The following is a 15,681-nucleotide window of genomic DNA, read 5'->3' as shown; positions in this document are numbered from 1 at the left end:
ATGAATAAGACAGAGTCAGGTTATCAGACGAAAGCTGTAAACAGTGAGGCTGTTCCACATTCACAAGTAATGTGATTTCAGTACAATTTTAATGATATATTGTCACCTAAACATTAGTAATTTATACACAGAAAAATTCGCATAACATCTGTTCATTACTGGGGGGTTGTATTTTCACAGAAGAGAAAGTCTGCTCCCTTATATTCCCACATGACTTAGACCTAAGTGAACAAAAACGGCTGCTGTTACAAGCAAGTTACAAGCAACTGACTTTGCCGGCTGACTTTGACTATCAACGCGCTGGTCAGCTTGACAGTACTCCATTGCTGTTACAGACCAGAATCACTGAGGGAAAGGAAAGCAGCAGAATTTTTAGTCCCGGTTAAATTTTTGACCTCAGAACTGTCAAGCATTAGTTCCATTTAATCAGCATGTGTTAATTAAGAGTAAACTTTCTTCAATTATACTTTAAATTAATTGCTTTATATATCTCTACCATGTTAGCTGCTATTTAACTCCCATCTTAAACTACAAAAATGTCACTGCTTCATCTCCCCTCATTTTTCAATGCCCCAAAAAGTCTTTATGGAATCTCTCTTCTTCTATTATTTCTTTATGAAAACGCGCAACAGTGATGACAAATGAATATACTACCAAAGTGAAGGTAAATTATTTATATATTCAGGTTTTAGATTAAATCAAAGCTAGATAATCTTGTACTATTTTTAGTGCATTCTGAACTCCAGTGCGGAGAAAATTGGCATTAAACAAATACTGGAACTGCAGAGAGGACAATAAACTGTACATTCGATGTTGGGCTTTTCGTGATGTAATCCTTCAGAAGAAAAAAGGGAAAATTAATATTCCCTTAGAAATATTATGAAAGAACACAGCATATTTGTTTTAGAATATCTAATTATCAGCTTCAACTATGTGCTGAGAGTAATAGTTAAAATTCATAATGGAATTAGAAATAACAGATGCATTTTTTTTTAATACATGGAGTTACTGCTGTGCACAGAACTTCTAAACCAAACATATATTATAAGCTTTCTTGAGATGATGATTATGGACATGATTCAAGTTGAGCCCATAGTCAAGTGCCTTATGGATTCAGGACTGTAACTCACTCTTGGAAGAAGAGGAGATATGGTAAATAGAACTATATATATGTATTTTTAAGTATGTGCTGAAAAATGCAGTTTCAGAATTGCACACAAAATGAATCAGGAGAATAAAAGTATTTTCTTTTACAACAGCGCTAGGAAATGTCTCAAGCTTTGGTTTCATCCGAGGTTTCTATCTCATTTACAAAATAAACTTTAAAATCTGCAAACAAAGTAAAAACTATTTTTAGTCAAACAGAAGATTTTTGTCTATTAGAACTGTTTTTTTCTAAAGAGACTGATTTTTCTCACTGTTTCACCAAGACAACATGGAAAATGTTATCTCCAATTCTTCTTTCACTCTTTTTGGGTAAGCCAGAAATGTACTTTGATCTGATGAGAGGAAAAGAATTTGGCCACTGTTGAAATAAAAAGGCATTTCTCCATTTCTGATGATTGTATTTCTCTATTTGTGAATACCAGACACATCTTACACTTCTACCAATAAAATGTTTTAACATCAGTCAACTTTCACTAATGTTACCACCCGGACTTGAGCAGTCTTTACCAGAGCTGGTACTCTCCCGCAGATGGATGATTTTTGTTCTAAGTCTTCAATATATTGCATTAATTTCCCCCCAAATCCTCCTCTACTTCCAGAACAATCTCCTTACAAGTGCATATATATGAATCTTTTATTGGAACACTGACTGATATATGGTTATAAATCTTTGCTGGACAGATTTCTGAGTTTTGATATCAGATGCAGTAGCAAGTCATCGGAACATAATCTCTTCAGTTATAGAACATTATCAATCTACAAGCAGAATGAAAATCCTTCAAATTATCAAGAAGGTTTAAAATTACCCTATCCTGAACAGAGATCTATTGGTATTCTATTTATAGCAACAAAGCAAGTAACAACATAAACAAGATTACTTAAACCTACTTAATTCTGCAAAATGGGTTTCATTAAGCAGAACAAATGAAATAAAACAGTTGGAGTACCATTACTGCCATTACAGGTTTCGTTACTCTCTTTAGTCTAAACATCTTATCAGGGACGTATCTAATACGGATAGATGTTTCTATTGGAATACTAACTATCTGAAGATTCAAATCCCTTTCCGGATTTGTAAATGAGAATATTCACAGTGATCAGTGGCAAATCAGGATTTACTTGTCACAAAACTTCAACTCAATACTTGATTTGTTTGGTCAGTAACATCCTTTACTTCAGTTCTGTGCCCTTTAATGACCAAAGCAAAACTTGGGAAGCTGGTCAAGTATCTCCAGATTACTCGCTGTCATAATTACATTTTAAGAATCAATGCATAAAATCAACTCTATTTTGCGTGAAGTGTAAATTGATGTATCTTACAAGTCAGCAGAGTTGCTGATGTAAACCTGGAGAAGGGGCAGTGAGCCAAATCGATGTACAAACCACAACTTACCTAAGACTTTTCAAGCTGCTAATAAAAGCCACTTTATAGCATACTGCCAAGTTTAAAATGACAGATGACGTTGGCAGATGAAGCATCTTAGCTCTTTTGCCCAATGTTATCCACAGTATTTATCAAAATGGTCCTAATCACAACTCACACTTAGAAAATTTAGTGCAACTTAATTTGCCGGGGGAGGGGGATATATTTTTTCCTTCTTATTTATAAAATCTGTGATTGCTTAAATTAAAATCTGCACTGACTAAAACCTACAGTGCAGGATCTTGCATATTCTAATAAACAATAACTTCTGATAAAGAATACATGGAAAGAATATTTGCAGAAGTTGCACAACAGCAATGCTCTCTCCTTTTTTTATACAACTTTATAAAAATCTTTGCTCAAATATTCCTACGTAAAAAGACATTTCATGGCACCGACTATCACACTCTTTAAATCACCATTTACCTAAAGAAAATCTTATTTGCTGAGATTTGGCTTTAACAAAAATTGCCAATTACTGCTTTGCTGCAAATCACTGCAGCTTTAAAAGACCACCAATATGCTTCGCTCATATTCAAATCACTCCACAGCCTTAAATACGTAAGAGACTCTTGTCGTTCTCCAGCTATCAAAACTTCGCATTTCTTCACTTCCTACGTTGGATTATATTCTCTCATTTATTTACTCATTTTTGAAAAGAACTGGCCATTTTGAAAGGAAAAGGATTCACAATGTCTATGGATAATCTTTTCCAAAAGCCAAATGAAATTTGCATTTCCTGCAAATGTGACATTATAACCCCCAAACCAATCTAACTGACTAGAAACCTAAGATTTCATCTGTGCACTAATAAAGCGTTAAAAAAAATTCTGGGCATCATAGACAAGTAAGCACTTTCCACGCTACTCTTAGCAACCCTTTTGAACATGGATGTTTCTCAGGAGAAAAATCTCATCAATATTTCTTAAAGCATGACACAAAATCCTGAAACAGAAGTTCTCCTCTTTCTCTGCAAACAGTTATAATGCCACGATTTTTAAGACCAAATGTTTGATTGGCATTGCAGAAACTGTACACCCAGAAGGTACCCTAGGTGGTTAATTTCATGGGTAAGGGAGGGAGGGAGGGGGAGAGAGAGAGAGAGAGAGAGAGAGAGAGAGAGAGAGAATGTTTCCTACCATAATAAGTGAGACGGCCTCTTGCAATATTTTTTCCTCTTGAGTTTTCAGTAATACATTCATATAGTCCTGCATCCTCCTGCTGGAAATTAGGAATTTCGATCATGCCATTGGATTTCCTTAGCTTTATTTTACTTGGAAACGGCACACCATCGGTTCTTCTCCAGTTAATCTGAGGCACAGGGCTAAAAAGAAAATAATGGGACTTCGCTACTACTAAAATACTTTGCTTAAAGTACTCAATTGTCAAAATTAGGTACCTAAAGTAATACACAATAACACCTGAAGTGACTAAAAGCTTGTAATGAAAGTGGCATACATACTCTGTATTACAGAGAGTGATATAGTAGAGTAACTGATTTGCATATAAATAGATTCTGCTTCATATACTATTACTTATGGTATCAAAATTTCATGAATATCTGTGTGACTGTCCAGAGACCGCAAAATTTCTGTAAATCAGCACTGGCCTCCCCTCTAGACAGGTGAGATTTACCACTGTCTTCAATGGACGGAGAATCAAGCAAAGTCTTTTGAAATTTCCATCCTTGAACAGCCATTCATTGTCTGATTTTAAAACTTTCACTCACCTAGCTAGGGAACAGAAGCAATAGCATATGGTTAAGTTATCAATCTGGCACTTAAAATTTTGAGTACCTGACAAAGCTGTCTGCAAATAAACCACAAAGTGGCTAGTAAATACATTTACAGAAACATAAAGGCATTCTCAGACCATTTGTGAAGCACAAGAGAGATCAATTTTGCATGGAATGTCATTCAGAAGAGGAATGTATTCTTATCTTTATTTCAGATACAAAAGAAGAACAATATTATGAAAGCATCACGTAGAGTTAACATTAAAATTTAGACAAAATTTTCACTGACTTCAAAAAAAGTGCACTGTACACAGAGAAAGTGGAGCTAGGTCAGAATACATTTCCAAAATTGCATTAATCTTATTTAATGCAATTTGAAATTAAATTTAAACTCTTGCGTTGCCAACACGCACGTTTTAATTTTAAATCAGAATAAAAATGACTCCAAGACCGTTTGCCCTCTTACCACTATTACTTGGTTATTACCAAGGCATATTTTGGTGACAGCCAAAACATGGGCTTTAGAAAGCAACACTGAAAAGACTGTCAGAACTCCGCATCCGTTGCGTAGATGAACCCTGGCATGCTTAGCTCTGCAGTACCAGTGAAGAGAACTTACTTTCCTAGTGCAAAGCATTCTAGCTTCACAGTTGAACCTTTAGCTGCAGGAAGTGTCTCAGGAAACTGAACTTCTATTTTCGGTTCGTATTCTCCCATCACACCTAGGTGACAAAATTGAAAAAAGTCATTTTTCATTTTTAAAGCCATCTTTCTCTCTTTGGCATTGACATCACATTCAATTCAAAGTCAAGTTGACTATTTTTGCACTGTCTTTGGAAAAACAAGCATAGGGACCCGTTAAATCGTTGTCAGACCTACAAAAGGAAAAGGAGTATGTAACACAAAACAGTTTATTTTCTTATAAGCAAAGGAGTATGTAACACAAAACAGTTTATTTTCTTATAAGCAACCACTGTTCTGAGAAGGCATAAAAGCTTGCACTTTAAGAGAGAAATACGTTCACTAGACACTAGATGCAAATACTGTTACTAACAGTAACTAGTAGTTTTACTTATTCACAGGATAAAAAGAAGTCATACCATCTCTGCGGAGCACTAGAGGAGTTGGTGAACCAAGAACTTTGCTATTTGTCACAGTGCTGGTTACAACACAGGTGTAATTTCCTACATCTGATGGTTCAACTTTGGCTATGTAGAGGTGACCAGTCTCTTGAGACACAAATCGCCGACTGTCCTCTTGTACAAATGATGGATATTCGTTGAAGATCCAAGCAAATGACAATTCTAATTGTATTAAAAAAGAAGCAAGGGAATTTGGTGAGGGTTTTCAGGTTTTCTTTTTCAAAGATCAGTGGCAACAAACAGGACTGGACAGCCCATGACAGAAGGTGGGGGTGAGGGGGAGAATAAAAAGGTTTTGGGAATGAAACAAAAACAAAAGAAGGCAAAACATCTTCACACCAAAGCTGTACCTCCTCCATTAGAGGGAAAAAGTGAAATGAAATCAAAATGTTTTACACAACTTTCTTGATCTATTTGATTTTTTTTTTTTTTTTTTTTTACAGAAATAGTATGCATGGAAAGATGAAGCAGACAGCAAAAATGAGATCAGATTTTCTTAGAATGGAAACATTCCTCATTCAGAATCTACTTTACGAGAGCTAGATTTTTAATGGCTAGAAGTGGCAGAGTTCCGTGCAAGTAAAAAGAACGCCAAAGGAAGAGCAACACCTGGCAAAGGGAGCACACAGCAAAATCACACTTTCATATAAAATTTAGATCTTTTTGCATGAAATGCCAAAACAATTCTCAAAACTATTCTTTATGGTCCTTTTAAAGGAAAATTATTTTTGAAATGGTAAACAGATTTGGCAGAAATTACAGTATAATTTGGTTTTGTCGATCATCACTTGTAGAGAAAATTGAACTCTGAGGTCAATTTTATTCAACAAAAGCCACTTCCTCTGAGAGGTGATGTTCCTATCTCTCACTGGCATCCTACAGAAACAGAACGGAAATCAATTTTTAATGGTTTTCCAGGGTAGAAATAATTTTTCACTTAAGTGCCACTCGCCTGAAAGTTTATAAAAACGTAACAGATTCTGCAAGTGCTAATTAGGGACAACTATAGTTTGATTGACCTGTCTTGATGTTAAAATATCTTGTAGCGTTTGCAGTGCCCTTACAAAACGAAGATCGTCCCTTTTTGCACAGGTTTAATTTGAAAGTGCACAGAGGCGGATGCAGCCGTGAAATGAAGCGTGGGCAATTAACATAACCCTCAGCATTGAGTATGAATATGCACCTAGGAAAACAACTAAGCCAACAGGACAATTTAACAAAAGGTAAGACTACGAAGATGAAAAAACATTCAATAAGTGAAATTACTAAAATATTTACAGACCGATTAATATAAAAAGGACATCAAAAGGAAATGGCCTTTCATAATTGCATTAATTTTCTGCCATCAGTATTTACACTCCTTCCATTAACATAACTTTTCAGATACAGTGTATGAACAACTAAGATTCTCTAGATTATTCTCAAGAGTTACATCAGGAAGTGTTTGCTGTTGAAAGCAGACAGCCAGCTATCCAACTGGGCTTGTAGCAGAAACTTCTTCAGGTGGAGGAGCAGCTTTGTCTAAGTTTCTTCCTATGTGACATGAGATGAGTATTAAGCTTAAGGAAAGCCAACATGGATTTGTCAAGAGAAGAAAATTACAACTAATCTTAGTCTTGACAGAGTAGCTATACAGTGGGAAGAAAAACTAGAGATGGGATATAGCTTAAGTTCAGTAAGACTTTTCAAAGTGCCACAACATAGTCTTGTAAGTAAGCCACAGCTGCACAGCCAATGTAAAACTGTTCTGTGCAGCTAGCTATTCACCCATCTTACAATAAAAATACTAAGAGGCAGATGTCACTCGTTTGCTGTTGAACTGAGGGGCGTAGCGAGTAAGCAGTCCTCGGGGCTGAGAGGGGGCAGCGCGAGGTGCTGGCTATGTTCTGGAACTGGTCAGGCAGCCACTTCACTCATAAAAGTGGTACACAGACATAATTGGAAGGGGATTACATCCTCTTCAAGAGCATAGATCGGATGGATCTTGCTAAATGGGAAAGAGTGGAAAACCAAATAATTATCTTTCTATAACGCGGCTGCAGAAAGAGAATAGTCACAAGACTGAGGGAAAAACCGTAGCACAAACTAGGTCAAACTAGGTATCAATTCAGTGACAGTAAGGAGAACCCCCCGCCCCCCAACCCCACACAGATTTAGGTTTTGAGCTCTACATCAAAGCCAAACAGACACAAGAGGCAAAACTGTGGGAAAACGGGCTTTATTAGTTCTGGTACTCATTGAGCTACCTGTTAACTCAAAAAGTATTTTATTCCCCTCAAAAACAGAAATGAAAGGGGCGGGGGGGGGGAGGGGAAAGGGGGACATTCAACACAATGGACCAATCTGGATACCCAGTAGGGAAATAAGCAGTTTGATTTCATTCCCATTACATTGCCTTAAGTCAAGGGTAAATTCATTAAGACCAGCCATTATGACTACGAAAGTCAAGTAAAATACATTCTGGTTTAATCAGATCCATGGATAGTCTATGAATAAACAAGCCTGGAAACTTAATTTCCTCTCCGACATACATTTTCATTGATTGTCTTAAAAATGGATCCTGGTGCTTCTTTCCCAGTGCCCCACAGCCAATATCTCATTTTATATTTATTGTACCTTACAAAACTGTATTCTTATTTTCCAGGAAAATTCATATTAAACAACTTGTTCTATGATTTATTATGTTTACATCATTTTCCTGCTGCTGATTTTACTGCACCTCAAGGGACATAAACTCCCTCCCTTTCTGTCAATTACAAGTTTTCAGTTGATTTTCTGTTATAAATGACAGTAATACGTCTCTACTGGCCTTCCTCAGAGATCTAATCCTTCGCTTTCCAATGCATTTTTTCTGTATTTGGAGTCCAGAGATGGGTAAAGTATCGGAAATTATAGTTATTACTCAATTTTTATTTGTTTACGACATCTTGATTGGCTTCTACTCTTTATTTTGTATTACTCATTATTTACTGTGCAGTCTACCTACCACAATCGAGGATCATGCTTACACGGTACTAGGCACTTTGTACACATAAGTGTTCAGTGAAAAAGAGGTCATAAAAATTGCATATCGTTTTCAAACTTGTAAAATAAAGACTTACAAGAGTCAACAATTTAAATCTACCTTTCCGGCCTGCTACAGTCATTTTCTGCTGCCTATGAGCCTTGAAAAAACAAACAAAAAAAACCCCACCACCACCGACAAACTTACCTTAACTTCTTATATAATGAAAATCTAAGGTTCCTACAGCAACATAGGGGTCTAAGACTCACACTTTTAGTGGCTTTTAATTGAATTTTGAAATTAGGCTTTAAGCTCCTTAGCCACGTAGGTACTCTGGGGGAGGGGAGGTGCTTTTAATTATGTTATATATTTTCTCTTTAATATCTTTCTGAAACAGATTCAAACTTCCTATTTTCAAAACTCATTGGATTTCAACCAGGGAAGAGGGTGTTTACATAAATAACCCCCCAAAGAAATTTGATTTTGGATTGCAGTGGGCTAACTTAACAATTGTTAGGACAAATCCTAGCTACTTTACTTAACTCATTGGAATGAAGAAAATATGAGTACTTTTGCAATGCAAGTCCAAAACATAAAGGCCAGCTCTGACACTGACTGATCCTCAGCTGACTATGCTAGTTTAAGGAATTCCTACTTTCCTTCAGTATTCCATCATTCCTTCAGCATGCCAATGCAGTCAACTGGAAGGCTATTCTTGGCTACTGGATTTAAGCCAAAATAAGCAGTGACAGTTTTTCTATCGTAAAGTAAACTGCATTTTTCTCTTCGGTTTTTAGTAGACATTAAAGATTGTTTTACAAATAAAAATCTTACGCAGTGTAAGTCGAAGACAATGTGTTTACGTACTCCAATACTAGATCGCCTAACATATGTATGAACTGAACAGAGGAACGCATTTAGAGGCGATTTTCAAAAATGACAGTTCTGATAATGAAAAAAATCTCTCCAGAATTTCACTGAAAACAAATTGTATGTCACTTCTGGGTTTTAGGGTATATTCCTGAGCGCATAGAATGCCCACAAATTGGAAAATTAACCCAAGTATGTTACTGCTGGAAATAAAAACGAGGACTGTATGTTTCTGAGGAGCATCCCAAATCGTTTGCATGCAAGTAGTTATACCGTTAGTAATGCAGAAATATTTAGAAGTTTAAATAAGCTGCAGTTACATTTCAGACAACAGTGTATCTATAAACTGGAGGCTGTCTACTTTTTGTTAATGATTTCCTATGTCTAAAGGATATGGCCATTACAAAGTAAACCTCCGTAAGATGCTTTGAAAGGTACACATAAGGAATAAAGTGAGATAAAAGAGTAAAGGTTTATAATAGCCGTATCCTTCACCACACTGGGGGGAGAGGGGAAATTAGTGACTTAGAAGTGTTTCTGAAATTCTCCCCAAGCTCTTCAAAATAACTCTTGTTCTGGTTAATGAAACGTATTTTTGGCTCACATGAAACTGAAATTGCATGATGGGAAGCTGATGAATCCAAACACAAAACAGAAGAATACGTTCCGAGAAACTCATTCCAGAGTATAATGGGAAACATTCTCATTTGAAACTAATATATCTCATTAATCTTTCCGGCATAAAAGGTGAATTATTTTGTAGATAAAATACAAAAGATCAATTTTCAGCATGCTGTGCAGGTAATCAGGCATGCAACTTCTGTGTATGCAATAACCCAAAACAATGGGAGTAGTGTGAGAAACCTATATAATATCTTGCAGTTTTAATCTACACATTTAATAAGAATGTTGAAATGTTCTAGCTGAAACTGCAAGCATGCTACTTCAAGCTAACATCTAATTTGCATTTTAAAATTTAATTTGGTAAGAGCCCACTTTTTTCCTGATTTTGAAATGAGCTAATGTGATGTTTAAAAAAAAAAAAAAAAAAAAAAAAAAGCGATTCTTTCAATCTAGTTGCAGCATTACTTATATTCTTTCCTTCTTTCCACTGGTCCCCGTACTGCCTATCCATAACTGTAAAGTGGCCCACCAGTAATTTCAGAAATCAGTTGGTTAACTTTGCATGGCTACTGCAAGCAACAGAACTCCACTAAAGGAGTTTCTCTATACCCTACAAAAAGATTTTCTAAAATTTCCAAAAAGCATGAAAAGAAAAGCAGACAATTGCAGTTAAAAAAAATCAAATAGTTCTAAACTCATCCCTCTGAAACAGAGGTCTTCAAGAGTGATAGCATTATTTGTATAATACCACAAAAATTCATTTCCAAACAGCATAACCGTTGGGAGAGTAGCCCAACAATTTGGTGTTGCCTGCTGTTTTTTTTCTTCTTCTGACACTCATGGGATTTGATCCTTAGCTAGTGTTAGTTTCAAACTGAACATGACCTTGTAATATAAAAGTGCTCCTTAACTGGCAGGTTAAATGTTCCTTCCTGCTCTGAAGGAAACCCAGATGCTAATGAGAAAGTCTAACAAAATGCTTTCAGTTCGGGTTCCAGTGGTGAATGAGAACCCAATTTCATTTACCCTGTAGCTGTGAAGGATGATGGATTAGTTTCTCTTTATCACACTTTCGAACTAATTGTTTCAGACTAGCAATGTCATTCAAAATGTACTGTCCCTGATCAAATCGTTCTTATTCTAAAAGTAAGCACAAAAGTAAGAAACTGCTTTAGGAAGCAGTATTTAAGCACATACCCATTAGCCATATCCATTTCAAATGACAAATTGCTCTCTTAATCACCTCCCTAGAACTTTACATCTAATTGCTCAGAGCATTTTTTAACAACTTCGTTGTGCTTTTTCAATGGTTGAAAGTATTTTAAATTGCTTCCTGCCTCTAATAATTTTGAGGTTAAAAAGACAATAGTTTGGCTTATCGCTCAACTAAAACACATCTGAGTTCTTCGGAACGTTAAACGTGGGATAAACTAACGGAAACTACCTAAGCATTTTAGTCCATTTCCTTGAAAATTCGTATTTAATAGGTATTTAATAGGTGGCAAACTTCATTTCGCAGTCTTGCACTCATTTAGAAGGTGGTACTTGGCAAAGCCCCTAGGAAAAACGTGAAAATTACAGTCTGTCTTCTTGTTATTAGTGTAATGATCAGCAATGACTAAGGACTACAGCCATTCCCCTCCTGCCTCTTCCTGAGCGATCATCAGATTCCCAAGGAAAACCTGGAATGTTTTAGTAGAGAATATAAGAGTCAGGGGAAAAAATAAAATAGGACAAACTAAAAATGTAGTGGCATAGGAATCTTAGTAGAGAAAAGGGTCAAAAGCAGTTGTTTTCTTCAATTTTATCCTCGCTTTCCCAAGGGATATCTGAAACACTCAGAACTAGCTAAGAGAAAAGGTTTCACCCTAATTTCCTTTTTTCTTGTAATTTGGTTCTTCCTGATTTATCTTCCTCTCTTTCTCTTCCTTCTTCCTACAAATATCCTAACACAAAAGAATTCACGCACAGCCTCTCACTACAAGACTCTTATCTCATATTCCTGAACCTAAATAAACTGAATGAGTCAGTAAAGAAGGCTAGCGAGAGCATGTATCAGACAACAAAGCGGACATGCCATAGTCCTTTCTGATCTTCTGGAGAGCCTATATACATTGCATTGACGAAACTTGTGCAGCATTAGTCTCAAAAACCTCCTCTACTCTCCCACAGCTGCCTACATTACATGTGCCACTACAAACTCTTCTAGTGAGTCTTTAGTGGACACCAGGTGTACTGAAGCCAGCAGATCCAAACTTATCCAAAACTCTTCCTCAGGTGTTAGGTGAAATTGTACCTCTCATTGCACAGACTGGTTTCTGACATATCTCCTTCCCCCCACTCCTCCAAAAACAATCCAGCTCTAAAATACTGAGATTTCAACAACATTGCTTTCATTCATTCTGATCTGAATACTTGGGGTATGCTCTCTCTATACATATATGTGTACAAGTATACACACACACACACACTTAATGACCGCAGGCTAGAACCTCTCTTTAAGAGCAAAATGATAAAAAGCTAAAGTATTACCATCATCATTTTGCTAGGGGTATTCAAGAAGATGTAGTGCAAAATTTACAGGAGTTAATAACACTGACTGTAGGTGTTCCCAGGCTTTAGGCTTTATTGACCACTTGTCTTACCGGGCCCTGAAACTATCCTTCATATACATCTTCCAAACTAAGACTTACTAAAGGAACAGCGGACCAATGACAGTGTTCACCGTCATTAATGTACATAATGAAATATGGAGAAAAAGCATTCTGTAAAGAATCTAGAGTGATACGTTTCTCATCTAGTTTACCCTCTCCCAAACTTGAATCACACATCATTTCTTTCAAGTTCCTTAGGCTGGATATAGAACTCCAAACTAGCTTAAAAAGCACCTAGTAGGTAGTAGCTACACATGTTGGAAAAATACATGAATAAAGATAAACTAATTTTTAATCAGCTTTACTTCAACTTGGAACACAGACTTATCAAAAAAGGGCATTTTATTTTTATATATTATATATATGTATATGGAAGAACACAGAGTTAGTCTGAGGAATCATTTCTCTTTGTAGATATTGATTTGTTACTGGTGGGGAGAACAACGCTTTGACAGACAGAAATCGCTGTAAATTCCAGTTGGGAACAGGTATTATTGTCTCTTATACGGACGAACATAAATGTCTCTAGGGCATCATTTGATTTCAAATTGTCAGCTGAAATTTGTGCAGACGATGATGATGACACCAGCAGGACTATCTCAAAATATATTTTTAAATAAAAACATCATTTCTCCTTGGCAGACTCAGAACAAACAGCTCAAGAACACTACGGAACAATCTGTAAGGCCATTGCTTAACAGTATTCAACTTACTATTCTCCTTAGAATGCATTTATGTGTGAAAACCTCATAATGTGCCTATTCCAAGTAGGATTTATTGTTCATGCCCACATGAATATCATCCACAATCTGCAACAAAAGCAAAAAGTAGATGTGCAGACATCAGGCCACTTTGCACCTAACTGAAAACACAGAGATAGGCAACAGAAAAGACACTATAGTCCGGGTTTCTGTCAGTGTGCTTTTCTTTGTTTTAAGCGTATGAAACGTTTACAAAGCCAAATGAGTTCTATTAACTCAAATTACACTTCCCTGAAAAATGGCATGTTGGTATTCAAGAGTTGTGTAAAAAATAAAAGCATCAAAATATTTCTGGCATACGAGAGATTTTCTATGCTGTGTTATTCGTGAAGCAGTCTTGTTGGAACTTACAGGCCTCCAAATGGCAATACAGAGACATGAGCAACAATCTGCAAGTCTAAATACTAATTTGCAACAGACATGACATTATTCACTGGATGATTTGTCATACCAACCAGCGAGCAATAAATTGTGATCTATTTTCACAGTGATCTCATATCATTTCAAACCAGCGTGCCACAGCTTTAAAATAATAATCTATAAGCTAGATTGATCACTATCTTTCAAATATGCTCTCATTTATCATTTAGGACTGCATTTATCAGGGCATGACAGTAAGATGGAGAACATTCTCCATCTTTCTTCTTGCTGCTTTTTCACGTAGAAATGCCTTGCCATATTGCCCGTTCCCATATGAAACGGGCACATTCATATCACACAAGGCTAACTGTAATTATGAGGCAAGCAGGACATCACACTAGCACATGAAAGCAAATAGGTTGTTGGCTCCATAACATTCTTGGCATTTACCCAGATTTTTCTTGGTTATGGTCATATTCCATACAGCAACAAGATAATGGTGGGTATACACACCAACACAGTAATTCAGGCAAATCTGAATTCCTTGAAAAGTGTAGATAACCATAAAGCTAATCTTCATCTCTACAAATCAAGTAAGAGGGCTATGCCTCGTTGTTCTCTCCTCTCCTGAAGGACAGGAAATACTTGATTTTTGGAACAAAATCAATAGCAGAAAAAAAAATCATTTTTAGATCGCCATATGTCTAGCCTTTTTAACTAGCTGCATTTTAAATACATGTCTAATATTAAATTTTGTATGTTTGAGATGACTGGTATGTTGTCTCTCCTCTAAAAACATAACAAAGATAGTAAAAGGTCAAAATAGCCCTGGAGACTTAAGTGGAGTTTAACAACAATAACAATTGGAAAAGGTAGGAATAAACCTATATAAACCAATTTTAGATGTCATTTTACCTCTCAAGTAGGTGGGGGAGAAGACTTGCTGTTTTGTGAAAAATAGCGTATTTTAGCATGTTCCCTGTAACAGAATTAAAGTTATATAAAGAAATATGGTCACACATCTGTAGAACAATGATTACTCATGACCGAAGAGCATCTTAATTATCAAAAAAACAAACAAAAAACCCCCATAAACTGCTCAATTGTAATTATTTGAATTAGTGAAATATTTTCTTTCAATTTTAATTTGAAATCCCAAATCAGTAATAATCACTGAATTACACATACATCCTTCTTCAGCTAGAAAAATAACACAGAGAAAGAGGGGGGAAATCTTCACACAACAGGCAAATCATTCACTGAATCTCCCATTCAGTAAATCTCAAACAAATCTGCTGAAACAGAGAATGCAAAAATGGGAAAATGCTGTTAACTCAAGAAAAAATTGGAATAGTTTGTGATAGAGCTCATGTTTAACCACAGTAATATAAAACTGATCTATGAACCCTCAGCTGGAAGTACTGACTGTGAGCATCTTCTTCCTCCCCCCATATACTAACAGCAATCACAGAAAACAAGCCGATATATGAGCTTAACATATGAGCTAACATATACAAAGTTAAATGGAGTCTCATTATGGGTTTAAACAGTAGATGTCTATACCTTTATGGGACTGAAGCTGAAAAGTACAAAAGTACCCTTAACTGTGTGAATAAGTCACTCCCCACCGAAAGGGAATACTCATACTATTTATATGAATTGATGGCTAAGATAACCAAAGGGGGTGGGGGGGGTGGGGGGGGAAGAGAAGTCAAATCGTAGAAGTAAAGAGAAGCAACTTCTTTTTTCCAAACTGTGAATTGGTTATTTCTTCTGAGGTGAAGATCTGTTTGTACTGCAACTGGAGTGTTGCATATGGAAGAATAATCACAACTTATTCAAGTCTCCTTGAAAGCTCCTTACAAGGAACGTAAAGGTAATTGCAAGTTCCCATCAAGATAGCAAGACCTTATAAATTGTGAGAGATGGCAAAACTCAAAA

General features: G+C 36.2%; 1 protein-coding gene across 6 annotated transcripts in view; it reads right to left on the bottom strand.

Moving 5' to 3' along the window:
- LOC104153258 (contactin-3) overlaps nt 1-15,681 on the bottom strand; it is a 251,764-nt gene that overhangs the window by 42,085 nt on the left and 193,998 nt on the right. For all 6 annotated transcript variants that reach the window (XM_068960388.1, XM_068960387.1, XM_068960391.1 and 3 more), the window contains 3 exons: nt 5,426-5,629; nt 4,945-5,047; nt 3,730-3,914 (listed from right to left, as the gene is read on the bottom strand). In XM_068960388.1, the coding sequence (XP_068816489.1) occupies nt 3,730-3,914; nt 4,945-5,047; nt 5,426-5,629 (492 nt within the window). The remainder of the gene's footprint in view (nt 1-3,729; nt 3,915-4,944; nt 5,048-5,425; nt 5,630-15,681) is intronic.

Source organism: Struthio camelus, chromosome 14 (assembly GCF_040807025.1).
Source record: "Struthio camelus isolate bStrCam1 chromosome 14, bStrCam1.hap1, whole genome shotgun sequence".
In the NCBI taxonomy this organism is placed as follows: Eukaryota; Metazoa; Chordata; class Aves; order Struthioniformes; family Struthionidae; genus Struthio; species Struthio camelus.
This window is presented reverse-complemented; position numbering and strand designations above follow the sequence as displayed.